Below are 27,897 nucleotides of genomic sequence, written 5' to 3'. Positions count from 1 at the left end.
GCTCAACAGGGCTGGGATCCACTGGGATCCTTTGGGGGCGGGCTCAGAAGCAGCCCGTCTCCATCTTGGAGCTAGTGTTGTGGTCTGGCCACGTGTGCAGAAACACACAGGGCAGAGGATGAAGGAACCCGAGGGTTGGAATCCCCAGTAGATTTCCCGTCAGATGTTTGTGACAGGAAAATGGCCCATCATATGACTCAAAGAGCAAATGTAAGGCAAAGAAACCTCTTTTTTTTTTTTTTTTTATAAATTTATTTACTTTTGGCTGCTACTCTTCGTTGCGGTGCACGGGCTTCTCATTGCAGTGGCTTCTCTTGTTGCAGAGCACAGGCTCTAGGCGCACAGGCTTCAGTAGTTGTGGCACGTGGGCTTCAGTAATTGTGGCTCGTGGGCTCTAGAGCGCAGGCTCAGTAGTTACGGCGCACGGGCTTAGTTGCTCCGCGACATGTGGGATCTTCCCGGACAAGAGCTCAAACCCATGTCCCCTGCACTGGCAGGCGGACAAAGAAGCCTCTTTTTATGGGCAGAACTGGGCTGACTGGGCTGTGACCCTCACTAGGAAGAGCTGTTGCCAGCTCCAGGAAGCTTTTTGGTCTGCTACATGTTAGAAATTTTTTCACAGACCACTACCTCAGTGACTGTAGCCCGTTTACTTTGATCTTCATTAGTCCTCTGGAATCATAATTGCTTCCTTTCAAAAAGGAATATATTTATTATTTTTAGATATATTTTTACACAGTACATAGATCTTAAATGTGTAATTTGATGAGTTTGTCAAGTATAGATACCCATGTAACCAACACCGCAATAAAGACAACATTTCCATCTCCCCAGAAAATTCCCTCAGGTCCTTTGCCAATTGATCCCCTCCCCAGACCCACCCCAGGCAATGACTGGTTGGTTTCTGTTAATATAGATTATAATTTTGCCCTTGTTTTGAATGTCATATAACTGAAATCATATGGCTTGTACTTTTTGATATGTAGCTTCTTCTGCACAATATAAGTTCTGAGAGATTCACCCGTGTTGTATGTATCAAGAGTGTGTCCTTTTCTTTATTTCTGAGTAGTATTCCATTGTATAAATACGCCACGGTTTATGAATTCCACAAGAACCATTTTTTAGATGGAGAGGGAGAAACGCCATCGGCCTCTACACTCGGCATGAGTTCGTCTGTGTGTCCATCCACTCACTAAGCCCCAGGCCTTGCTCTCGCTGGGTGCAAAGATCAACCAGAAATGGGCAGAGAGGGTGGTCACCATGTAGGGGAAAGGCATACGCAGAGGAGGCGCAGCTAAAACGTGCTGCTGGCTCTGAAGGCGGGAGACTTAAGAAGCCTTCAGAGAAAAGGTGGTGTGCTGTGAGCTTTCAAGGAGGATGGGGTTTAGAATTCTCAGAGAAGCCTGGTGGAGAGGCCCCTGCTGGGAGCAGAAGGAACAAATGGAGCACGGGGAATGTGGCGGCCCCACAGACTGCTGAATTCACCGCTTTGCCATGGCCAGCCCACTGGAGGCTTGGGACTGGCAGCCTGAACCTGGTCCATCCCAGTTCTGGGCCCAGAGGTGGGGCAGGAGGGAACCCAGACAGCAGCACATCTCGGGCGGGTGGGGGGGGGGGAAGCACAAGGATGTGTTAAAAGAGACCCTCTCTGTGTCTTCTGGAGTTGGCTCTGCCCTCCTGCCATTTCCACTTGGCTTCCAGGCCAGGCCCTGAACAGTTTCTATGTCCCACTGTCCTGTAGGGTACACAGGGGCCGTGGGTCTGGAGAGGAGTGGCTGGGCCAGTGCCGGCAGTGAGCCGAGGGGACCAGCCTTCTCCTGCCTTCTTGCCACGTCTTCTCCAGTGTGCCCTCTGTTCCTCCTCCCCCTTAGTCCTTTCCGGGTCGTGAGTCATTTGGCAGGAGGCACGTTGACACTTGGTGACCCGCGTAACTGAGTCTTTGTGTTGAGCAAGGGCCTTCGCGGTCTGTGTCCACCTTTCCCCAGGCCGAGGCATCCCGACCTTCGGACCCATTCACACCCCAGTCTGGCAGAGGGCAAGGTCACTGAAACCATATGAGTTGGGAATCTAGCCAAGGACAGCAGTATCTTTACCTTGTGTTTGTAGAGTACTTTGTACTTTGTCAGACACCACCAGGCTTGTCGTTTCTTCAGCCAGCCAGTGCTTGCTGAGCGCCTACTGTGTGGCAGGTTATAGAAAGGTGAACGTGTTAAGGTTGGTGCCTTTAAGGAGCCTATAGTCTGGCCAAGCAAACACTTGAACAAATAAGTATAACAAAATGGTGGGGCAGGAATACGTAAAGTGTAGATCAGGGCCCAAGGAGAGAATGGTTGGTTATACCAGGGTGTACTGGGGGGGCTCCCTAGAGGAGGGGGCACTCAGTGGCAGAAGGTGAGCTGTAATTTTGGGTGGCCTCTGGGGGGTGGGGTGGAGGGTGCATTCCAGGCAAGAGGCGCAACCCGAGCACAGTGGGAGCAGGAGGCTGGGCGTGGATGCAGCAGGTATGGTGTCATAGTCAGCTCAGGCTGCTAGAACAAAGCACCACAGATTGGGTGGCTTATACCCAACAGAGACTTATTTCTCACAGTCCTGGAGGCTGGGAGTCTGAGATCAAGGCACCAGCACGGTCAGGTTCTGGTGAGAGCCCTCTTCCAGGTTGCAGGCTGCCAACTTCTTGCTGTGTACTCCCATGATGGAAGGGGCTCTCTGGGGTCTCTTTTATAAGGACACTAATCCCTATCATGAGGGCTCCACCCTCAGGACATAATCACCTGCCCAAGGCCCCGCCTCCTAATACCATCACCTTGGGCATTAGGTTTTCAACATATGACTTTCAAGGGGACACAAACATTTGATGTGTAACATGATGAGAGACAAGGCTGGGGAGGTGACAGGGATGGATCTTGGAGGGCATGGTATGGAATGTCAGGAGTTTGGACCTCACCCTGCAGCAGTGGGGACCCCAGTGGAGGGTTTTAAGCAGTGGAGTTTTAGAAGGATCACCCTGGGATCCTTGAGCAGGATGGATGAGAGTGAGACTGGAGGCAGGGAGGCCAGCTAGGAGGCCAAGGTGGTCATCCACTCAAGAGATAAAGCCTAAAATAAGGAGATAAGAGAAGGGAAGGGGAGGGGGGGCTTGAAATGTTAAGGGCTTGGTCATCAGTTGGATATTGGGGCCAAAGGGCAGGAGAGAGTTGAGGATTCTCTTCTTGGACCTTCCTTCAGTCACTTCACCTTGAGCACCTACTACATATAAAGTACCATGTGGGCACAAAGGTGAGAAGGATCTGGGTTCTGCCCACCGAGAACCGCAGTCTAGGACAGTGCTCTCTAGTCAGGACTGTGAGTTGCACGTGACAGCAACACAATTTAAGTGGACTTTGACTCCACCCCTCCCTGAGAAAATGGGGGAAGGGGGTTATTGGTGCATGTACTGGAAAGTTTCAGGGGGTAGTGCTTCAGGCAAGTGTTCAAACAGTGTCTTTAGGAATCTGCCCTTTTCCATCAAGTCTCATCTCTGTTCTGTGTAGACTTTGTTTTTTTTCATGACTGAGTTTATTCAATCTTTTTCCTGTCTCAAAAAAAAAAAAAGCAAAAGACCAAAAACCCAGACATAAATATAGTTGTTTCCCTTTACAGCTTTCCCTTCTTAGTTTCTTATAGTTTCGGGGTTTGTTTTTTTTTGCTTTAGAGCTATGCTTTTATATTTAAAATTTTTAAAATTTTGGTAAAAAACACAAAACATAAAATACACCACCTTAACCATTTTCAAGTGTACAATCATGTTAATGACATTCACGTTATGTAGCTTCATTTTAAGGCAGCCTTTCCCTAACATTTCCAGGCTGGCCTCTCAGCAGCTTAACAAGCCCAGTGGAAGGGGTAAGAATTCTGGGATTGGGTCTTCTCGGCACAAACCAGGCCACGTGCACACCCTTAGCCAATCACTGTGGCCCTGATGATGAGTTAGCCTGGATCACGTGCCTGCCTTTGAGGTGGGGCGGGGTCTTCGCCCTGTGAGCCCCAGGGCTGAGCGAGGCTGCACAAATGGGTGCTCAAAGGGAAAGAGAGGTGCTGCTGTGGAAAGAATGGGAAATGGATGCCAGGGACGCAAAAACAGCAAATTCCACTGCAGGCGCATAGGACCCGAGCGCCTGACTTAGGTGAGGTAGAAACTGGTTCCACGGGAGGGGTGCATATAAATGCTGTGTAATCAAGTCATCTAGCACGTGCTAGGGACTGTGGCAGTCCAAACAGGCTCATTTTGCCCCCATTGAACTACTGGGGGAGAGAAGAGCTAGATGGAAATAACCACTCCATGATGTAAACATGGTGAGTGCCTGGGGAGGAGGGGTCAGGAGTGCTTCCAGCAGGCAGGACTTGGGCATGGGGGTGCCACCAGTGTGGTTCCCCACGTGGGGCATGGGTGCCTGCTGTCTGTCCACCCCTTGATCCCAACCGCTGCTAATACCATCCTTGCTTTAGCCCCCTCCTTCCCCTCCCAGGACCTCTGCCTCCCACTGGCTGCTCCAGAGTCTCCTCGGATGAGCCCACCCTGGGCCCCTGGGAGGGGCCTGGAGTTGGGCCCCCCGTCCCCCACCGAGCAGGGCAGGTCCGAGGTGCTCCCCTCGTCCCGCAGGCCTCTCCCTGGAACGCCTCCCCAACTCCATCGCTTCCCGCCACCGCCTGACCGAGAGGGAGGAGGAAGTGATCACCTGTTTCGAGAGGGCCTCCTGGATCGCTCAGGTGTTCCTGCAGGAATTGGAGAAGGTGAGCTGGAAATAATAGCCCCATTGGTCATCACTGCCCTCTGTTGAGCACCTGTATCTATGCAACCCCACCCCCACCCCACTAAAACTGTAGGTCCTGCTTATACAAATTAGAAAAGAGGACCCTCCACCTGCCCTGAAGATGCTCTCCTTTATCCATTGGAAAACTCATTATAGTATCCTGATACTGTAAGCATGAGACTCTCTACTGCCAGAAAAGAGTTTTAATAAACAAGAGTCCACGCCACCTGCGAGCGGCTGGCAACCTCCTTGGTGAGCTCAGCTTGTACGACCAAAAATGTGACAGCCCTGTTGTGTTCGTTAACTTGTTTACCCCTCACAGCAGCTCTCTGAAGTAGGTGTTACATGCATCCCTGTTTAATACATGACGTTTAGAGAGATTAAGCCATTTGCCCACTACTCTTCCCTTGGAAGGGTACAGTCAGGCCGGTCCATGTAGGCACTCTTCCCAGCTCTCAGGTGCACTGCAAGCTCGCTACTGGACCCTTTAGCGGGGAGGAGGACCATTCTTAAAGCCTTGCAGAGGCTGGCAGAGCTGGCCACAGGGGTCTGGAAATTCTCAGGCCTACTTATCTCCCTGCTTGTGCTTCGGGGGGCCTGAACGAACTCTCAACAGGACAGCAGTTCCAGGTGTTAGCAGCATACTGTGATGTTACCCCAGTTCTTCCCTTCTGGGGACTCCTGGTTAAATGGGGGGGTACAGGCAGCCATATTCAACAAAGATACTTGCAGTTACTGCGTCCCTGTTTTCATGTCAGGCACTACTTTGAGTACTTGACTCAAAGTTGTTCTCTAATTTAACCTTCAAATAGTAACCAACTGCAACAGGTTACGATTGTTATTCCCATCGTGTAGGTGGGGAAACTCAGGTGTGGAGAGTTAAATAGCTTCCCGGAGCTCAGACAGTTCATAAGTGGCGTTGGCAGGGCTTGGACCCTGTATGACTTGTGACCTTGGGGTGGTGCTTAAGCCTTCTGTTTAGTAGATGTTTAGTAGATACTAGATGGCAGGCTTGTCAGAGGAGATTCAGGATTGGCATCCAGACAGAGGAGGTGGGCACGATCTGAGAGACTCAGCACTCAGGAGATATTTGAACCTCACCTGCTTTGGCAAATGTCAGAATGTCAACCCAGCCCCTGTTTGTGACGGACCTTTTTGGAGGCGTCCTCCTCATGCCAGGTCAGTTCCCGTGGAGCAGGATTCTCAGCCTCAGGACTTCTGACGTTTGGGGCCAGATGATTCTGCTGCCCTGTGTAGAATGTCCAGCAGCACTCCCAGCCTCTACCTGTGGGCTGCCAGCAGCCAACCCCCCTCCAACTGTGACAACCAAAAGTGTCTCCAGATAATGCCAAATGTCTCAGGGGCAAAATTGCCCCCCTGTTGAGAGTCGCCGTCCTAGAGGCCCTCTGCTTGGCTGGACTTCAGTGGGAAAGAGGTGATTGGCGGCTCAGCAGAAACAGGACTCGAGTGTACTCCCTGGCAGAGGTCCACGTGGAGACTTGAGTTGACCTCTGCCAAGGTCACATGCAATGTTTCAGGAGCTCTTCGTGTTTGAATTACATATAGTTTGGAGGAAGCTTTCATGAAACATTGAAAGTCACCCATTCAGTCAGAAGCCTGGGTTTTGGACTCTTAAAAGGGGATTAAGGTGATGAGCTGGAATGGTGTCCAGGGCAGGAATCAGCGCCTCAGGGGCACTGGGTGGACAAATGGGCCCCGATAGCTGGTTATCTCAGGTCAAGGGGGGGCAGGCCATAGAACCCTGTGCACCCTGTGCACTGCAAAGCTGGGTGTCCCTCCTAAGACCCAGCGCCAACCTCTGAGGAACTAAGAATCTCTCTAAAACCTATTTCAGTTTCTGAAAGAGGTGGATGGCTCGTTGATTTTTTTTTTTCCCCTCATATCAGAGAGGGAGGTGGCATAGTGAAGGCAGGCCCATCTCGGTGGGGCTGGGTGACCCTCTCAGAGCTGTGGCTTAAGCGACAGCTCAGTTAATAACAATCGTTCCTCAGCTTTCCCACGAACCAGGGGTCAGCTGTTGGGCTGTTCTGAGGTTACATGGTTATGTGACAGGGACAGTGCAATGTCTGGCGTCTGGTAGGCGCTCGAGTATTGAAAGAATGCACCAATAAGTAGTAGAAAGAGCCTGGAATGTGTAGCTGGCCAGACTAGTGTTTGAGGTCCAGGCCCAGGCCAGCTTTGTCTCCTCGGGCACTTTCTGAGCCGCAATTTCCTCATCTATAAGGTGCAGAGAAAACCAGCCTTGTAGGGCTGTTATGGGCATGCAGCATTTGCACAGGGAGAGTGCTTTAGACCTATTTTGAATTAAAGCAAGTTAGGTTGAGTTTGGTCTGAGTATTGCCCTACGTGCCCCTAAGGTGGCTGGGGGCTTGGGTGGCGATGGGGCCGTCACCTCTGCCTGGGCTGACCCTGGCCCTGGCCTCTCGGCCTCGGAACTTAGAGACAGCGGCTCTCTCTGTGTTCCCCTTCCCAGATCACAAGTAACACCACATCCCGGCACCTGAAAGGATCTCACCCGGTCGACTACGAACTCACCTACTTCCTGGAAGCTGCACTCCAGAGCGCTTACGTGACAAACCTGAAGAAGGGGTAGGTCGCTGGCCGCTGAGCAGGACCCGGACGTTTCTTTCAGGACTGGGAGCTGCTGACACTGGTCAGGCCTCCCTCTTCTCTGGGCTGTGTGCGTGCGGGCCCCCTGGAGAGACGATGGGGGCTGGCTTGTTCCCGACTTGTCAGGCTGAGCTTGCCCAGGCCCTGGTGGGGAGGGCCGAGCTTCAGGAAGCTGCTGAAGCAATAAAGCCTGCACATGTTGGGGGTGGTCATCTTTAGAAGGGGGAGCTCTGGGAGCCCGATGGTGGTGTGGGAAGAGTGAAGGACAGGGAGCTGGGCGGTCTGGAGGTGGTCACTGTCGCCTGAAGTGTCAGCTAAAGTCATTTTGCTTCTCTGAGCCTCATTCTCCCCAAAATTTAATGGAAAAGGTGATTCCTGATAATTCCAACTTTCAAGGGGCTGTGAGATCCGAGGAGAAGTGTGGTGAAAGTAAAGGCCTGGCATCATTTTGGGGGCGCAACTGCCCTGCTGGTGAGGTGGCAGGAAGCTTGTTTTCCTGTGCATTGACTGGAGGGTCCTGGGACCCAAGAACATGGTGCCCAGAACCCCTTTCTTAGTCTTTTGCTCCTTGGGGTTAAGCAAGGCACCCTCCCTCTGTGAAGAGTCTGGTGGATGCTTCCATCTGGGTGGGAGGGGCTGGTGGTGTTTCGTGGGTGTGTTGTGTGGTGGTGGAGATGGAGGGAGAAGCAACAGGACCAGGAGGGCGTGTTGCTGGCCACCGCGGCTCTCTGGCGGTTCTGCAGGGCTGAATGCCTCAACCAGGCTGGAGACTAGTAGGTGGGGGCCTGGGTTTCCTGTGCCTCATCAGCTCCCTCCTCAGCATCATTACTACCCTCTGCAGACACCGTGGGCTGGGGCCTTGAGGACATCCGGGCAAGCAGAGGGACTCACGTGTGCCGAGTGCAGCCACTCACCGTGGAGGCTGGGCACACGTCTCGCCCCTCTCGAGCCTCCCAGGTGGAGGTGGGCCAGCCACACAGCTGTTCCCTCCTCCCCACAGGTGACGAAACGGAGGGTCAGGATCCCAGAGCTTTCTTTGCTTTGGCTAGAGTCCTTTGAAGCCCCTATTTTGTTTTTGGTATGATTTATTTTGTTAAATTTCACTTTATTCATCCTTTTCATTTAACAGTTTTTGGAATAGATGATTCTTGCACAGGATACCAAATTAAAAATGTACAGAAGACTAGACAATAAAACGTTTCCCTTCCATCTCCATCCCCTGCCTCCTGGCTCCTCTGTAGGCAGTGTTCCTAGGCTCCTGTATCATTCCATGATAGCAGCATACACAAGCGATTATACGCACATATTATTTTCTTCCTTTTTTAAATGCATATTCTCCCCTTTGCCTTTTTTCATTCAAAATATATCTCTTGGAGGTGGTTCCACATCGGAGCTGCCTTTTCTTTGCACTGCTGCATAGTGTTTATAGTATCATACAGTACAGATCTCCTACAATTTGTTTACTCAGTTCCCAACCGAGGAACAGATAGGTCACTTCCAGACTTGGGCTCTTTTCAGCGTATGCTAGAGTCCAGAACAGAACCGTACCTATGCATTGTTTCAGTGGGGATCTGTCTGTAGGGTGGATTCCGAGACAGGAAAGTTCTGGGTCAAAAGGTAGAACGCTGGTCATTTGGGTAGAGGTTGCCAACTTGGACCTCATAGAGGTTGTTTCAGTTTCTGTGCCGCCAAGATGTGGGAGAGAGGCTGCTTCGTAAGCCCTCACAACATAGTGCGAGCTTTTTTTTTCTTTTAAGTTTTTATTGAAATATAGCTGATCTACAGTGTTGTGTTAGTTTCAGGTATACAGCAAAGTGATTCAGTCATGCATGTATGTGTGTGTGTGTGTGTGTGTGTGTGTATATATATATATATATATATGTCCTTTTTTAGATTCTTTTCCATTATAGGTTATTACGAGATATTGAGTGTAGTTCCCTGTGTTATACAGTAGGTCCTTGTTGTTTAGCTATTTTATATATAGTAACGTGTATCTGCTAATTCCAAACTCCTGGTTTATCCCTGCCCCACCTTCCCCCTTTGGGAACCATAAGTTTGTTTTCTATGTCTGTGAGTCTATTTCTGTTTTATAAATAATTCCTTTGTATCATTTTTTTAGATTCCACATATAAATGATATCATATGATATTTGTCTTTGACTTACTTCACTTAATATGATAATCTCTAGGTCCATCCATGTTGCTGCAAATGGCATTATTTCACTCTTTTTTATGGCTGAATAGTATTCCATTGTGTATATATGCCACATCTTTTTTATCCCTTCATCTGTCGTTGGACATTTAGGTTGTTTCCACATCTTGGCTATTGTAAATAGCGCTGCAATGATATTGGGGTGCATGTATCTGTCTGAATTATAGTTTTCTCTAGACACATGCCCAGGAGTGGAATCACTGGATCATATGGTAACTCTATTTTCAGTTTTTTAAAGAACTTTCATACTGTTCTCCATAGTGGCTGTACCAGTTTACATTCCTTCCAGCAGTGTAGGAGGACTAGTGCAAGCTTTTTGATGCTTTTTTGACGTTATTAGGCGTGACTGGTGAAATATGCTATCTCAGCATCATTATTGTTGGCGAGGGAGATGATATTTATCTGTTCACTTTTCCATTGTTGGTACTTGGAAGGTAATTACTTCTTTTGTTTTTTAAAATAATTTCTGTTGAAATATATTTGATTTATAATGTTGGCAGTTTCAGGTGTACAGGAAAGTGATGCAGTTATATATATATATACGTACGTATATATATATACGTATATATGTATATGTACATACATATATATATATATATATATATATATATATATATCCTTTTTCAGATTCTTTTCCGTTATAGGTTATTACAAGTGATTGGGTATGTAGGTCCCTGTGCTATACAGTAGGTCCTTATTGGTTCCGCTTCTTTTTTTTTAATTTGCACTTTTCTTAGGAGTGAGGTTCATTAGATTTTTATGTTTTAATTGTTTGCACCTTTAAAAATGCATAATTTATTTTTAAAAATCTTAATTGAAGTATAGTTGATTTACAATGTTTTAGTTTCAGGTGTACAGCAAAGTGATTCAGATATATATATATATATATGTATATTCTTTTTCAGATTCTTTTTCCCTTATAGGTTAATACAAAATATTGAGTATAGTTTCCTGTGCTATACAGTAGGTCCTTGTTGGTTATCTATTTTATATATAGTAGTGTGTATATTTTAGTCCCAAACTCCTAATTTATCCCTCCCCCCCCAAAATGCATAATTCATTGATCCCTCCCTCCCTCCTAGTTGTGTAAGTAATATAATTATAATGTTTATGGTGGAAAATTTGGAAAATACATAAAAATATAAAACGGGCAAATTTAAAAATCACGTATTCAATCTTTAGATCAGGGACTGGCAGGTTATGACCTTCTGGCCAGTCACCTGCTTTTGTGAAGTTTTTTGGAACACAGCTTGCCTGTTGGTTTAGGTATCTTCTATATCTATGGCTGCTTTAGAGCAACAACTGCAGAGTTATATGACTCCAAGCCTAAAATGTTTACTGTCTGGCTCTTTACAGAAAAAAATTTGCTGGCCCCGTATTCTAGGTAATCACTGTTAACATTTTTTAAAATAAATTTATTTATTTTTGGCTGCATTGGGTCTTTGTTGCTGCACGCAGGCTTTCTCTAGTTGCGCTGAGCGGGGGCTGCTCTTCATTGTGGTGCACAGGCTTCTGATAGCAGTGGCTTCTCTTGTTGCTGAGCATGGGCTCTAGGCGCGCGGGCTTCAGTAGTTGTGGCACGCGGGCTCCGTAGTTGTGGTGCACGGGCTTTGTTGCTCCGAGGCATGTGGGATCCTCCCAGACCAGGGCTCGAACCCGTGTCTCCTGCGTTGGCAGGCGGATTCTTAACCACTGCGCCACCAGGGAAGCCCCCCACTATTAACATTTTGATGTATGTCTTTTCACATTTTTTTAAAAATTTATTTATTTATTTATTTTTGGCTCTGTTGGGTTTTCATTGCTGTGCATGGGCTTTCTCTAGTTACGGTGAGCGGGCTACTCTTCGTTGCAGTGCGCGGGCTTCTCATTAACGTGGCTTCTCTTGTTGTGGAGCAGGGCTCTAGCGCACAGGCTTCAGTAGTTGTGGCACATGGGCTCAGTAGTTGTGGCTCGCGGGCTCTAGAGTGCAGGCTCAGTAGTTGTGGCGCACGGGCTTAGTTGCTCCGCAGCATGTGGGATCTTCCCGGCCAGGGCTCTAACCTGTGTCCCCGGCATTGGCAGGCGGATTCTTAACCACTGTGCCACCAGGGAAGTCCTCACATCTTTCTATGTACAGATATGCAGGTATATTTTTTTCTTTTCTTTTTTAAACAACAACAAAATAGTATCTTACAGCACTGCTGCTTTGTAGCCTGCTTTTTCCACTCAGGGCTTGGTTGGGAGCCTCTTTTGTGTTCCTGCTAATCTCTCTTCTGCATGAAGTTGCTCCCTGTGGCATCAGGGGAAGGTGCCAAGCCCACGCCTGCAGCTGGGCTTAGGGCTTGGTGGGCTGTGTGGCTGGGACAGTCATTCTTGAGCTGGGCCCCGAGGGAGGGGAGATTCCCAGAGACAGGAGGAGTCTGGGTGGGGCAGAAGAGGTAGGATGAGGCTGAGGAGGATGGGGAACTTGTGAGGGTCCAAGGCGAAATACACTTGGGAAACAGTGGGTTAAAGACTTCTCAGACCCTTTAGAATAGGAATTCCAAGGAGCATGGTTGCAGATAGTAAATTTTCAGGAGGAAGCAAAGACATGTAAAGTTTTCAGTTTCGTTTGACATGGAGCCCTTGTTTGGTGTGGGTCTCTGGGGACCACTCTTTAGGAACCAGCGCTCTGGGACTCCAAGGGGAACAGCTGGACTGAAACGCAGTTTCTGGCCCAGGCAGCTTTTCCATCCAGCAGGCATCCCTGTCCCATCAGAGCTACATCCCATTCGGGGTGTTGGAAGCCCCCCGAGCTTCAGCCCTCAATGCCTGGAAGAGAAGGAAGTGGAGTCCTTGCCCAGAATGCAGAGCAGGCCATGGTGAGGCCACTCCCAGGAAGCAGCGGTGGCTGAGATGGCTGGGGTGTGGGCGTGGGCCTGGGGGGAGGCAGTCCTGCCCCAGCTGGACCCTGGCCTGGAGGAGGCCTGTGTGCCCCTTCTCTCTCACCACCCTGCCCTCGTGTTAGAGGAGGCGGGGTGCCGCACGAATCCTGTCCTCCAGATGGTAAGAGCAGGGAGAAGGTCCCGGCCGGGAAACAGGCTCTCTCCCTGCTCTCTCCTCGTACATGAACACCCACCAGAGCACCTGATTCGTCACAGCTGCTTAGAAAATCTAAGGCAGTATTATCATTTGTTTGTATTAGTATTTTTTTGAGGCAGTCCACAGCTGGATGGGCTGCTGCCTCAAGCTTCAAGTTTACACTTTAAAAATAAAAATTTCTCAAGTGCTAGGCCAGGGAGGCAGTGGTGTCCCGTTTGGGACATGAGGATCGGGAAGCCCAGAGAGCCAAGGTGGTTTACCTCCCAAGGGTGGGACTGGCCTGGGAGCCCTGGGTGCCTCCGACCAACCACCCTGTGGCCAGGGAGGTGGAGCTGGGGGGGGAGTCACCGGGACGCACGCTGCCTCTGCTCTAGCTCCACCATGGCTTGTTTGTTCCTATTCAGTTACTGCATTTCAGTTTCAGTGAAACGGTGGCCTAGCAGGCTGGTTCCTGTTTTTACTTCCCAGGCAGCTGCCACCCAGCTGCTTCTCTTTAGCTGGAGGCTGTTGTCACCCTGTTTTTGCAAATAAAGTTTTATTGGCACATAGCCACACCCATTCATTTACATACTGTCTCACCCTCAGAGCTGAGAAGTTGGGATTGAGATCAGATGGCTAATCCTGAAATATTTACTCCCTGATCCTTTAAAGAAAAGAGTTTGCTGATGCCTGCTCTCTGTTTAAGAAGTTCTCCCTCCCAAGGCCTCTTGCAGAAGAGGTGCTCTTCTTCCATATGGCAGTCCCATGGAGTAGATTTTGTGGGAAGGGGACAGTTTTAATTTTAGTGTTCTGTGTCCTTCATTCATCCATTTCACAAATAGTTGTTATACTAATACGTGACACCTATTAAGAGCTGAATTTGTGCCAGGCACTTAAGTGCTTTGCTGGCATGTGTCTTTAGTCTTTCCAGGAGCCCTCTGAGGTAGGGGCTGTTGTTAGCACCCCCATCTTACAGATGGGAAAACTGAGGCACAGAGAACATAAGTGACTTGTCCTGGACAGAGCCAGGGTTGTGTGTGCTGGTACTGTCTGACACCATTAACCACCAGTCTACACTGCCCATGGCAGAAACCCAGCAATTAAGGCCCTGCTGCCGCCCCCGAGGCGCTCACAGCCTAGCATTTGTTCCCCCGAGTCTGCCTCTACTTGGTATGTGTGGTCCCAGCTTCTGGTTTGAAGAGTTGGTGGGCATCAGGGCAGGGCCGGGGAGTGGAGGCCACTCAGTGATCCTGAGCGAGTTCCTCCTCTGCTCCCCACCCCCACCTCTAATGGGGGGTGTCTGTTTGTCCTGTATCCCAGGGTGTGAGGGTCCAAGAGGAAGGAGGGAACGAAAAGACACTGGAGTACGGAATTCAGAGCCCTATTAACTCCCTCTCTGCTGAGGTCCCCCCACCTCCACCCCTCAGGGCTGCCTGCTCCCTTCCCCTTCGCTTCTCTGCAGATATGATGAGGTCAAGGTGAGCGTCCAGGACAGTCAGGAGGGAAAGAGGGAGAGAGCCAGCAGTTATCAAGCACATGCTGTGTGCTAGGCTGGACCACACGCTCTGTGTACAACACTCTGTGAAGGAGGTCGTGTGACCCCAGCCCACTAGTGAGGGGCTGGGGCTCAGAGAAGGTTGAGTCACTTGCCCGACCTCACCCACTGGGATTCCAGCTTTAGATCTGAGTGGCCTGGAAACCCATGCCGTTTCCAGTTTTGGGGGTGTCAAAGGGCAGCCTGGGCACCTGTGGGGTGTGTGGAAGGACAGGGCCCCGGTGATGGGGCTGATCCTTGATGTGCTGACTTACGGCTCTCCTTCCTTCTCTGGGACCCTGAGTCACATTCTCAGAGGGTGGGCCTGCTTCCTGCCCTGTCTTTGTTCTGCGCACTCAGGGCATGCGTGTGTGTGTGTGTGTGTGTGTCAGTTGTGGGCAGAGGCATTAACCAACCGTCAGGGCATGCGTGTGTGTGTGTGTGTGTGTGTGTGTGTGTGTGTGTGTCAGTTGTGGGCAGAGGCATTAACCAACCGTCAGGGCATGCGTGTGTGTGTGTGTGTGTGTGTGTGTGTGTGTGTGTGTGTGTGTGTGTCAGTTGTGGGCAGAGGCATTAACCAACCGTCACCCCTCCAGGAAAGCCCAAGTAATTTTAGTTAGTTTTCTGTTGCTCTCACTTTGTTCCCCTGTCTTTGTCCTCTTCTTCCTGAAGCACAAATTTCAGTCCTTAAAGCTGATGCTGACTCCTCCCCACCCCCGCCCTTTATTCCCAAATAAAGAGGAATGGAAACTGAATCATCATTTCTTTCCAAGCAAACAACAGCCCAAATATTTGAAGCTGAATGTGAGGAGCAGTTCCCAGGACACGTGGGAACAACTCAGCCCCTCTCTCAGTTTCCTGTGAACACATCCCGCCCAGTGGTGGCCCTGGAATGTGACATATATAAAGTAGCCCTGGGTGCCTGGGTGGGCTTTGAATAATTTCTTTACACCTTTCCTCTTGATAGTAGCTAATATTGTTGAATACTTACTGCATGTCAGGCAGAATGTTAATGCCTTTACGTGTAATCCTGTGAAGTTGGAACTAGTAATATCCCCATTTTCCTGAAGGAGAGGTTAAGTAACTTGCCCAAGGTCACAAGGCTAACAGGTGGTATTGCCAGCGAGCCTGGTGCCGAACTGCGTCTGCCCAACCCCACAGCCTGAGGCCATGCTCATTACATAGTCCCGGGCCCAGGATACCACCCACCCACGGTAGGTCTGCATCAGTGAGCTCCTGTAATTATGTATCATGGTCTTCAGGTCAAAGTTACATCTTCCTGGGTGAATCACCGGTTCCAGTATTTCTCTTATACATTTGTCATTATTAGGAAGTTAAAAAAAAAAGTCAGCTTAGCCCAGGGTTTTCAGCCTCAGCACTGTTGATGTTTTGAGCCAGATCTCCTTTGTTGTGGGAGCCTGCCCTGTACACGGTAGCTTTTAGCAGCATCCCTGGCCTCCACCCAACAGATGTCAGTAGAACACCCCACCCCGCGAGTGTGACAACCAGAAATGTCTCCAGACACTGAAAAGTGGCCTGGGCTGGGGGTAGGGGGCAAAACTGCCCCCACTTGAGAACCACTGTCTTAGCCCAAGGTGTGAGAGGCAGGAGATCAGGGGGAGATGGGGACGCAGACGCCCGATATTGGGTCACCTTCTCCAGGGCCGCTCTGGAGAGTCTTTTAAAGGGCTCCAGAGCCATTTCCTGCAGGTTAAACTCACCCGCACTTGCCTGGGCTCTTGCGGTGTTTGGGAAGGGCTGGGGAGAAACCCTTCCCTGTGTTCAGAGAGGTCACAGCCCATTAGGGGGGATGGCGCTAAGGTGGAAAAGCCCAGCAGCTCATTTCCCAGCTGGGCTCCGCGAGCCCACGGAGTGTCAGGCCCCCTGCCCAGGGCAGGATGAGGCCCCACTTCACGGAGCTCACGTCCCAGTGGGGAAATGACAGTGTGGGATCCAGATGTTGACGATGGACAGTGCTCTGTACTAGAGGAAAAGAAGGCAGAGAAGTGCGAGTGCTGCCTGGGACAGGGGGAACTCTAAAGAGGCATTTCATCCTCGGGGGCCAGGTGGAATGGAGCCCCCGGGGCCCAGGCGCTGCTGCCTGTTAGAAGAGGTTCCTTAGGGCCTGAAGAACAGGAAGAGGTGGTGGGATCTGCTTCACAGATTCTGGGCTATAACCTGAGAGCCTGAGCTCACTCCCATGTGGGCATGGGGTGGACCCAGGTTCCAGAGGGCCCAGAGGAGCCCTTGCTGAGAATGGGGTGCTCAGCCCCGGGGGCCAGATGGCCACAAGCAGTGCTCTTCCCAGGGTCCAACTTGTCCCTCCAGTTGAGGATTTGACATAATTTAAAGGGTGTGGTGTTCTCCACTGTGTAACGTGGGTGATGTTTTCTTGGCCTCCAGACAGTGCTTCTCCTTTAATTCTGAGCTTCGGTGAGGCCTGGACCTCCCTTATGCTGCCCACTTACTCATTCAGTGCCTGAGGGACATTCATTTTTCCCAAGGGCCTTGCCCTGTTGATCCAGCAGTTAATTCCCCCAGCTGACTCCTGCCCCTTGCTCTTCCTAATTGACCTGGGATTGAAAGTGCTGGCCTGAAAGTCAGGAGCTGGGAGGCCCCTACCTGGGGTCCACTTCCCCTCACTGCCACCAGAGGGCAGCCATGGACTCTGGTTGGAGCCTCGCCCCGGGCAGTACTGCGGATGCTTCTGCCAGGAGGCAGCTTTCCGTTGGGCTGGGGGGTTGATGGCTACTGGGCCCAGGGTCTTGGCCGTGGGGGAGGCTTGGTTCTCCTTTGCACGAAGCAGCCCAGGGGTGAGGCAGCAGGGGACACCTGGGGGTGGTGCAATGCCAGGGAATCTGTTGATGACCCTGACCTCACTAGGACCGGGTCTCTTGAGTATCTCCCAAGAAAAGAATGTGAGCCGGGGCTTCCCTGGTAGCGCAGTGGTTAAGAATCCGCCTGCCAATGCAGGGGATACGGGTTCGAGCCCTGGTCCAGGAAGATCCCACATGCCGCGGAGCAACTAAGCCCGTGCGCCACGACTACTGAGCCTGCGCTCTAGAGCCTGCGAGCCATAACTACTGAGCCCACGTGCTGCAACTACTGAAGCCCACATGCCTAGAGCCCGTGCTCTGCAGCAAGAGAAGCCGCTGCAATGAGAAGCCCACGTGCCACAACTAGAGAAATCCCACGCACAGCAACGAAGACCCAACGCAGCCAAAAATAAATAAATAAAAAAAAGAACGTGAGCCAACTTGGCTCCTTCCCCCACAGCAGGCAAGAGGCCATTTCTCTTTGGAGTGGTTTCTTTCTCTTCTCCCTCGACCTACAGAGCCCATTCTCGGCTCAGGGCTGAGAGTGAGCTTGGGCCATGTGTGTTGAACCAGGTGGGCTGCATGTTTTGTGCGTGCTCTTAAAAAAAAATTTTTTAATCACTAAAGCAATATATGCTCATTGTACCAAAACCAAACAATAGAGAAGAGAGTGTTTTCTGAGGGAGTTGCCCAGGACTTGGCAGGTCGTGCGGCCTTATGAAGACACTCTCCCTTTCTGCTCTGTGTGTGTGTGTGTGTGTGTGTGTGTGTGTGTAGGCACCTTAGAAAACCTGCTGTTGGGTATGACCCCGTAAGGGGTGTGTTCAGTCAGTAGTAATTTTGTATTCTTAGCAACCACCCAGTATCTGCAGTGCTGGGGGAGGGCACGAGACAGAAGGCTCTCAGGGGCATTCAGGGGCCAGAATCACCCAACAGTGAAGCCCAGGAGAGCCTCCTGGTGGTCACAGAAGAGACCTCTTTGGGCATAGGGAGACCTCTGAGGCCCATCGGAGGGAGCACATCCTTCCAGCGTCTCTTAATGCACAGCCTTTGTTTATTGTCAGCACCCACCGCCCCTACCCCACCTCACTAGAAAGCTCCCCTTGCCTGGATGTCTTCAGTGTCCTGCAAAGGAATTGTCACAGCCTTTTTCTGGGGCTGGGAGTGAAGAGGGAGCTCTCAGTTTCACATTTGAAACTGATAATGTGAGTCTGTGGCAAGAAGGAATAGCTTCATAACCATTTGAACTTCACCTGACCTTGTCTCCTGATTCAACCCTCTAGCTGTTGGGATCTGCCAACTGGCTGAGCATTTCTGGGTCTTTGACCGGAAACCTCTCATACACGACTAGCAATGCCAGCCCTGAAACGGGGACTTCTGGCCAGTGTCGTACGTACCAGAGCCTGTTTAGGTTCCATTCAGTGAAAAATTCCATACATTTTCTCATTCTCTGTTTCAAATCCAACAAAATCCCCACCCCCCCACCCCAAATTTGTTGAGCACCTACTGTATGCAAAATATTTTGCTAAGCTCTTGAATAAACCATGAGCATGTCTAATTTTACAGACTGTGAGCTCGTTATGTGCAGGGCTGTGAATAAGCTATTCGTTCACTCATTCGGTCTCTTAATTCTTTCTCTCTGCATTAGTTGGATGCCTGTTGAGAACAGGACACTTGGTGTACAGTATCCAGGCACTTGGTATACAGTAGGCACTTCGTAGAGACTTAGTTGAGGGAGTCCTGGAGTTCAAATAGGCAGGAAAGGAAAGGGTAACTGTGCCATTCATTGTCTTTCTCAAGGGTCTTGTTTAAAAGGGAGTGAAATCTGAACCCTTGGTACCTGTGGTGAACCCACCTCTCCCCTTGGGTGATTGATGGCCTGAAGAGGCAGGCATATTCCAGGCTTTGATTTTGTGATTGGAAAATGAGGATTTATTTATTCCACAATGATTTCTTTTTTTTTAATTAATTTATTTATTTACTTTTGGCTGTTTTGGGTCTTCGTTGCTGTGCGTGAGGTTTTTCTAGTTGTGCTGAGAGGGGGGCTACTCTTCGTTGTGGTGCACAGGCTTCTTATTGCGGTGGCTTCTCTTGTTGCGGAGCACGGGCTCTAGGCACGTGGGCTTCAGTGGTTGTGGCACATAGGCTCAGTAGTTTTGGCTCGCGGGCTCTAGAGCGCAGGCTCAGTAGTTGTGGTGCATGGGCTTAGTTGCTCTGCGGCATGTGGGATCTTCCTGGACCAGGGCTTGAACCCACGTCCCCTGCATTGGCAGGTGGATTCTTAACCACTGCGCCACCAGGGAAGTTCCCACAGTGATTTGTTGAGGGCCTTCTATGTTCTAAGCATTGTGCTGGTACCCGGCAATGTGAAGCTTCCCTCACCAACCTCATTAGAAGTTGCAAAGACTGGATAAGATGAAGTGCTTTGGAAAAATCTGCCCTGCTGCCTACTGCTGACCAGGGGCCTGGGGGAGCTTGCCGCCTCCTTGCATGGCTCCCCTGGAGGCCCCCCTAAGATGAGCTGTTTCCCTTGACCCATCCCTGCATGTACATATCCTCTTTCTCTGCTCCTGGCCAGCCAGAGTTTACTTGAGTTGGAATCCATGACCTCCTGGCTTCTCCACATGCAGCCTGATTCTGAGCCAGGGTTTGTTTGAGGCCCTGTTTGGATATTGTTAAAAGTGGCAGCTTTGCTCAGAAAGGTCAGTGTGAGAGACCAGAACAAAAAGATCTTTCAAGCTGGCCTCTCGTGGGGCTCAGAAAAGCCCCAGCTCTACCTGGCACTGACAGTTTATACCCAGGACAGGATTACTCAAGCTGGTGGGAGAAACCCCATCTAGTTTCCCATTTCCCAGAGGGCTGAGCTGAGGCGGAGGGGCATTCCCGACATTTCAGAACAGGGCAGCACCAGCCAGGAGCCCAGATCTCTCCCTGTCTAGCCCTGGCCCCTGGAACCTATGTTGGTTTTTCTCTTTACCTGCATTCAATAAAAAGTGGGATTTACCCCAAAGATGCCTAAAGGTGATTATTTGCTTTGCTAAAGAATTCCTGGGAGCTTATTTAGATGTCAGAGTCCCATATAGATTTGAAAATAGTAAAAATATACAACTTTGGAGGCACAAGATCCTGTTAAAATTGCAGTTCTCATTCCTAAATTGAGTGTGTATTGGGGGAGGACCCTGAAACAAAGCAACTAGTATACCAAGTCCATGATTTCAGGTATGCTTGATTAAGGTGAGATATCTACTGAAGTAAAAAGAAAGAAGATATAAAGAAAAGTATTACACAAAATAATGACACTGATGGTGTACAGCTAGTAGCAAAAATTGTAGATGTGGTATGCAGATGACAGAAGCCGGGGGGATGCTGATTGCAACTGAAGACCTGATTTTATAGAGGAGAGCGCCGTGCATAGCCCACAGAGGTGAGCTCTGCCCTCAGTAGCAGTGCCCAGGCATGAACCGTCTCTAAGGACCCTGTGGAGCCCTGTGCTGGTTGCCCCTCCTGGTTCTTCAGAAGCTCTAGGCAGGCTGGGGAATATCGTTGTGACTCTGACTCTATTCCCCAGGTCTTTGTCTCCATCCTCAGCCTTACAGACAGGAGTCTGAGTTCATAGTGTTGGTTGTTTGCACATTTGGGCCTTGCTTGTATGAAACCAGAGGTTCCCAGAAGGCAAGGAATTGATCTCCTGTCCTTTTATGCCTCCAAGCTCCAGAGCCCCCAGGAATCTACTTCATTCATGAAAGCTGCAGGAGGGGCTCACGTGACTTTCCCGGTTGCCACCTTTGGCTCTTCACCCTCTGTGATCTTTCATTTCTAAATATGCTGGCCTGGGAGCCTCTGCTTTCCCTTGCGAGCTATTGATCTAGGGAACCCCCCGGAACAAGTGAGGACGGCAGTCCTCAGACATCTGCTGAGCACACATGCCCGGGCTGAGCTTCAGGAACAAGACTGCCCTCGGGGGGTGCGCAGTGGGAAAGGGGTCAGCCTGTAAATGGAAAATGACTGCAATGCCGTGCTTGGTTCAAAAGAGGACTTAACACGGGGCGAGAGCTATGCAGTCAGGAGGGGTGGGTGTGGGGAGGGGCCCAGGGAAGGCTGCAAGGAGGAAGTGATGTTGGAAAGTGATGTGTAAAAACAGATTTTTTTAAGGATGTGTAGGGGAAGGGCTCTTTAAGGCAGTGGGGGAAGCCTGTTCCAAGACTTGACATAGGGAACTGTGGACGGTTGTTTAGAAAGGACTTGAGTGGTGGGAGATGAGATGGGAGAGAGCCAAGGGGCAGACCCGATAGCCCTGGGACACCGTACTAAGGGCCTAGACTGAATTCTGTAAACCTGGGGGCACCGACGAAAGGCCAGCATGGGAAGGAACAAGATGACTTTTGCATGTCAGGTAGAGCCCTCGAGGGGCAGTGGGAGTTGTTTTTCAAACTCAGGCCACACCCATCAGTGGGTTGCAAGATTGTTTAGTGGGCTGCTGCCAGCATTTTTAAAATGGGGAAGTAGTGGGAGACGTAAAAGAGAAAATATCGGAGTGGATTGCATTGCACATAGTAGAGATAGGTAATATATCAGGAAACTTAACTTCAGTTCTATGTAAGCAGTGTGTGCATATATACAGGGTTGCAATGTCAGGTTATTTCTTACTATGGATCACACTTTAAAAAGCTCGCAAATGACTTTAAGGCACAGAGGGCTGACTGGAGGGGGTGAGACCAGCTGTCACTGTCATCTAGGCCCCAGGTGATGCAGGCCAGTCTAGGGCCCTGGTGGTAGGGCTTGAGAGGTGAGGATGGATTCCAGTGTAGACTGGATGTGGCAGATGAAGGTGGAGAATTTTTTTTTTTTAATCTCATTAATAGCTTTTTTTTTTTTTAATTTTTTTTTTTTTTTGCGATACGTGGGCCTCTCACTGTTGTGGCCTCTCCCGTTGCGGAGCACAGGCTCCGGATGTGCAGGCTCAACAGCCATGGCTCACGGGCCCAGCCGCTCCGCGGCATGTGGGATCTTCCCGGACCGGGGCACGAACGCGTGTCCCCTGCATCGGCAGGCGGACTCTCAACCACTGCGCCACCAGGAAAGCCCTAATAGCTTTTATAATATGATTTTTTTAATTAATTAATTAATTTTATTTATTTATTTTTGGCTGCGTTGGCTCTACCTTGCTGCGTGCATGCTTTCTCCAGTTGTGGCGAGCGGGGGCTGCTCTTCGTTGCAGTGCGTGGGCTTCTCATTGCGGTAGCTTCTCTTGTTGCGGAGCATGGACTCTAGGCACGCGGGCGTCCGTAGTTGTGGCTCGCGGGCTCTAGAGTGCAGGCTCAGTAGTTGTGGTGCACGGGCTTTGTTGCTCCGTGGCGTGTGGGAACGTCCCGGACCAGGGCTTGAACCCGTGTCCCCTGCATTGGCAGGCAGATTCTTAACCACTGAGCCACCAGGGAAGCCCGAAAATGGAGGATTTGAGGTTGACTGAAGTCAGAAAGTCTGGCACCAGCCCAAAGCACTTGGGCCAAGATAACATCTTGTTTGAAATACTCGATCCTGGTCTCTTTCTGGTGGTAAACCGGAGGCCTGGGTTTCTAGAGAGCTACGGTGGAGAAGGATCCTTTCTATTCTTTGATCACTGTTGTCCTGGGCCTCTAGGATCATGGTGTTACAATTCTGACCTTTCATACCAATTATTGGATGTTTTCAAATAACACTCAAATGGGCAGTCTCCTCCTAGTGTCTGCAGGTTTGATGAGGATGTCTGTGTGGGAACTAGGCTGGTAATGACCCTGCTTCTACTGTCTTCCTGCTAGGAACATCGTGAAAGGCATGAGAGAACTCCGGGAGGTCCTACGCACTGTGGAGACCAAAGCAACTCAGAACTTCAAAGTGGTAATGGAGGAGGCCCCAGGGCTGGGTGCTGGCTGTGGCTGGTTTATTCAGGAGTTGATTTCAGTGGGAGGCAGCAGAAATCCTAGCAGGCAGCCTCTGAATCAGGGGAGTGTGTGCTTCTCCTCTCCCTGTCGTGCTCATGGCAGACATTGCTAGTCAATCTCAGCATTCTTTTCCTCCAAGCCTGGGCCACACCCTCAGCATCCTTCTCGTCGCAGCACTGCACATAGCCCCTCATGTTAGATCAATGCTGAAACCTCCTGTCATCCCTTCCTAGCAAGGTGGTGTGCTAATTCTTAGGGATTTGTTTATGATCTTACTAAATAACCTTGGCTTGCTTTCCTGCCCCAGTTCAGGCCTACCTTCTTAGGCTTCTACCCCTAATCAGAGCCACAGCTGCTTCTCACTCTAGACTTTTCGGTCAAATATCAGAAAGGTATCTGGTGCAGAGAGCTGCTTGCGCTGAGGGCTTTATGCTTTGCAAGGGCTGTGAGTACTCTGAGCCGTGGCTGGGCTCCGTGGGGCCAGGAGGAGGAGGAAATGTTCCTCTTGTCTAGGAGAAGAGAGAGGACAAAAGATGAAGTCGGAGCCATCACAGGCCAACAGACGGGGTGGGGCAGCTCAGTGCTGGAGATACGGAGAAGCAAGGGGGCTCCTTGGGGCACAGTGGTGGACCTCCTGGAGGGGCAGCGATTTGCAAGCAGGCAGATTTGGCTGGACGGTGGGTGGAGGGCACGGCAGGCCGCGGCCGGGCAGAGCCAGCACCTGCCTGCATCTGAGCTCCTCCCTCTCTGCCAGATGGCAGCCAAGCACCTGGCAGGGGTCCTGCTGCACTCCCTGAGCGAGGAATGCTACTGGAGCCCCCTGTCCCACCCACTGCCCGAGTTCATGAGCAAGGAGGAGAATTCCTTCATCACACAGGCCCTGCGGAAACCTCAACTCTACGAAGGAGACAAGTAAGCCTATCTGCTCTGGGGACCACCCCAGGCTCAGGCCACCGTCCCCAGGGTTCGGTCCCCACTGGCGGCCCCTCTCTCTGCCCCATGCTCTCCTGCAGCCGCCGCCCAGCTCCCTGCCAGGCAGGCTCTTCAGAAGCAGCGGAGCCAAATAGACTAGAGAAGGCAGGTCTTGGGGTGGGGGGTTGAGGGGACATCCTCTAAGGCACCCAAAGGCCAAACAAATTATTTGGCGGGCGGGGGGAGGGGGGATACCTGCCTTCCTAATGGTCTTAATGCACCGTCTGTCGTGTTTGTGCCAGTAATCGAAGGTGGGGTCTGTGAGCTTGTTTCTCGCTCTTGTCTGCTGCTGGCCCCAGCCGCTTCATGCAGTGCTGGGGGCTGGAAGGGGCATCCCCCTCAAGAGCATTGCAGTGTTTCCAGCCCTCGCCCACCGTAGGCTTTCAGATCCATGCCTCTGGGGCATGATAAAGAGCTGCAGGTGGGATCCAGTGCCTGTGAATTATGCAGGAGAAGGTCACCTTACCAGGGCGGGTGCTGACTCCGGGGCAGAAGGGCCAGCGTGGCAGGCCAGCGTGCTGCTTCGGAGGGCCGTGCTGCAGCCCAGGCTGCCATTTGTGTCTTCCAGCCTCTACTGCCCGAAGGATAACATTGAGGAAGCCCTGCTGCTGCTGCTCATCAGCGAGTCCATGGTAAGCTCAGGGCCTCTGGCCCGTGCAGTAAAGCTGTGGGGCTTGGGCACCGCCCACCAGGTCCTGGCCGCGCTCAGCCCCCAGGGATGTCCCTGAAGCAGGCCTCTTGGATCTGTTCCCCCTCAGGGGGTGCAGCTCCCTCATGAGATCTAGGTGTGGAGTACAAGGCCGCTTTCGGGGGCCTGGGTCCTACCCCTAAATGAGCAGGGACTGGGCGAGCTAACAAACTCCCACCTCCTGCTTCTGGAATTACAAAAGGTGTCATCAGCAAGTCAACAGTAGGTTGCGTGAACAGTTCTGTGCTGGGTCGGTGATGATGGAAGGGGGTGGAAGGAACGTGTACTTTCACGGCAGGAGGCCTGGATTCAGGTCCCTGCCACCCAGTAGCTGAGGGCCCTGGGCAGATCACCTAAGCTCTGTGAGCCTCAGCTCCCACCGCTAAGGTGATAGTAACTCACAGAGGTGAGGTGCCTGTACAAGGGATTCACTCATTCATGCCACTCCTAATAGAGTGTCATCCACTTTGTGCCAGGCCCTGTTCTAGACTCCAGAGGAGCAGCAGCAAACAAAACGGAGAAAACTTCCTGCCCTCACGGAGCTTACATTCTAGTGAGGGAGGTGGGCAATAAATGAATTAACTACTCAACTACCCAGGGTTGCGATGTCTAAGTGCTGTGGAAAAATAAGGCGGAGGGGGTAAGGTGTGCTGGATAGAGCACACGTGAAATGCTCTCTAGATTTTTTTCACAAGACCCGCTTCTCCTGCCCCGGGCAAACACACATGTGCATACGCACGCACACACGTGCCGTGGAGGCTCAGCGTCGGGGAGAAGTGTGTTGGGTCATCCAGGAGGTGATGAGATGAAGGATGGGTGGTCCAAGGGGGCTGAAGGAAGGGCGGGCAAGAGCATCAAAGCCAGGTGTCCTCTGACTGAGGGACCCCTCAGAGCTTACGAGCTGGGGACCCCCGGGTTGAGAACTAGGTTTTTTAAGATGATGCATCTGAGAGCAGTGTGTGAAAGTGGAGTTTAAGAAACTGGGTCCCCAAATAGCAAAAAAACAAATGTCCCTTTGGAAACCTGGGACTGTGTGATGCCAGGGTTTGTTTAGAGAACTCTGGTCAGTGGGTTGCCTCTGACTGAGCAGGTCCCCCAGCAAGTAGACAGGAAGAGGGACACTGGACTCGGGGGTGAGAGAGTGTATCCTTCCCCAGCCAGGCGGGGTCCATTCGGATCCAAGAGTGCCGGGGAAGGGGCGTGGATATTTGGATCCCGAGGACAGACTGGCCGGGACATGGTCCTGAAAGGTTTGCACGGTGTGTGCTCGTGTGGAGGTCAGGTGGTTGCTGCCGGGTGGGGACATCTAGCTGGTTAGCCCAATGTGGAGGTAGAGGTACCAAGTGCCAGGTCTGATTGTCATGGGAGAACAGTGTACTTCTCACAGACTGAACCCCATTTCTTAATTATGGAACCTCAGCCATAGACCAGTATCCTCTCCCTGCCCCCTTCACACACCTCAGCCATCTCAGCACCTACACCATCAGGTGTGACTGCACAGAACTCACCTGTCTCAGGAAACACAGGGCGTTATTGTCACTTTCCTATGCTGAGGGTTACAGTGTTGTCCACAGGTGGGAAGTAAAAAGGTGAAAATGGGAACGTTTCTTAGGTCCTTTCTCTGCCAGATTCCAAGCTGATTATCTCATCTAGGTAGGCACTGTGTTGAGCGGTTTGAAAAATAACAGTTTCATATGATTCAGTCTAATACTAATATGTTCCCATCTTACAGGTGAGAAAAGTAGGGTCCAGGACAGGTACATGTCTTGGTCAAGGTTACATACTAATAATCCTTGCAGCCATGATTCAGATCACGTCTGTGATTCACGGACGGCTCTAAGTCTTGGTTTTCTCATCTGTCAAAGGCTCAGGGGGGTAACTTTGAGGATCAAGTGCGACAGAGCTTGGGGAGGGCTTTGTAAACAAGGAAGGCCTTGGCTGTCTGTGTGAGAATGGTCAGCATTTTGATCCCTGGCAGGGATAGAGGCTGGGCTCTGTCTCCCTAAGTATTTTCTGTGGCCATTGCTTGATCCGGGTGCCCAGAACCAGAACTGAGATGCCTTTCCAGTAAAGTTATTCCCCCCAAACCCTCAAGCTGCCCGTATATCTCAAAGTAGAGAATGGCCTTTTACTAAAAGGTGACCCATACTTGGAGCCAAGGTGGTTTCCCTCTAAGCAGCTCTTTCAAGAGGGTATGTGGCCGGCTGGCCTCCACCGGCCACTCGGGGGATCCAGGCCGGCTGGCCAGGCGGGTGTCGTGTCGTGGGACTTCCCTGTGGCCTGCAGAGCAGCAGAAGTGCTCGGACGCCGAGTGTGCCGTAGCTGGGAGGAGGCAGTCTTCCAGGGCTGGCTGGTTGGTTTCCTCCTGCTCACACATCTAGAAGCTTCAGGTATTTGGGGGAGGACGTTGGCGATGGACGTAGCTTTGGTGTCTCGTCTATCGAGGGCTTTCCACCTGGGATCCGGATCTGGCCGCTGTGGCTCCGCGCGGTTTCTCAGAGTGACCAGACCGCCTCTGACTTCTCACTTGCCCTTATTTTACGCCCTCCTTTCCTGCAGGTCACATTCTCCGTCAGGTGTGGGCGCCAGGCTCCTGCCCTGACCCTTCAGCCAACCCCTGAGGCTCAGCCCGGCCTCCATGTGCCAGCAGGGTTTTCCTCATCTCCCTTTAGTGCTGGCTGGCTTTGGCTCCAGATGATAGGGAGAAACCTCTAGAAGCAGCAGCTGCCTTGGCGGCTCCTTGGGTTCTCCTAATCCCTGCAGAATTCTTGATGCGGCAGTAACAGCTATTCCAGCACAGCCAGCCCAGGAGGCATAATCATCACAGCTCTCCACCTCTCCACAGCTCGCTGCTTCAGGAAAGGGCGTTGCAGGTTTCCTGAGCACGTCCGCCCCTATTTTGTGGTTTGCAGCTCAGAGGAGTAGGCTGCATGGGGGCTGGGTGTGGGGTTGGTACCTGAAGTACGGTTTTTGTTTCGGGCTGAGTGTGATCGGAATGAATCGGGCAGCCCTTGTCTTTCAAGAGGTAAATAGAAACCTTACAGATGCTTTCACAGAAGCGCAAGGGACGTGAGTTCTAACTGGCTAAAGGAGATTTGTGTTTTGAACTCAGTTTTGAGTTTTCAGCACCGAAAGGACACTTAAAAATGCCCATCCCCCCACCCACCTACTCATCTCTCCACCATCCAGTCTTGTTTGAGCAGCGAGAGTGTGCTGAGCTGTGCCCAGCACCGGGGGTAGAATGAGGAATAGTTAAATCACAGCGCTCGTCCCAGGCATCTTCCTACCCAGTGGA

General features: G+C 51.1%; 1 protein-coding gene across 3 annotated transcripts in view; it reads left to right on the top strand.

The window, feature by feature from the left end:
- The window catches only part of TTC7A (tetratricopeptide repeat domain 7A), a 123,500-nt gene that overhangs the window by 30,621 nt on the left and 64,982 nt on the right, over window positions 1–27,897 (top strand). For 2 of the 3 annotated variants that reach the window (XM_033419124.2, XM_004264981.4), the window contains exons 4-8: window positions 4,640–4,770; window positions 7,285–7,400; window positions 22,820–22,898; window positions 23,697–23,854; window positions 24,483–24,546. In XM_033419124.2, the coding sequence (XP_033275015.1) occupies window positions 4,640–4,770; window positions 7,285–7,400; window positions 22,820–22,898; window positions 23,697–23,854; window positions 24,483–24,546 (548 nt within the window). The remainder of the gene's footprint in view (window positions 1–4,639; window positions 4,771–7,284; window positions 7,401–22,819; window positions 22,899–23,696; window positions 23,855–24,482; window positions 24,547–27,897) is intronic. The other variant, XM_049696372.1, reaches the window with a different exon arrangement.

The sequence above is a fragment of the Orcinus orca genome, chromosome 13 (assembly GCF_937001465.1).
Source record: "Orcinus orca chromosome 13, mOrcOrc1.1, whole genome shotgun sequence".
Lineage (NCBI taxonomy): Eukaryota > Metazoa > Chordata > Mammalia > Artiodactyla > Delphinidae > Orcinus > Orcinus orca.
This window is presented reverse-complemented; position numbering and strand designations above follow the sequence as displayed.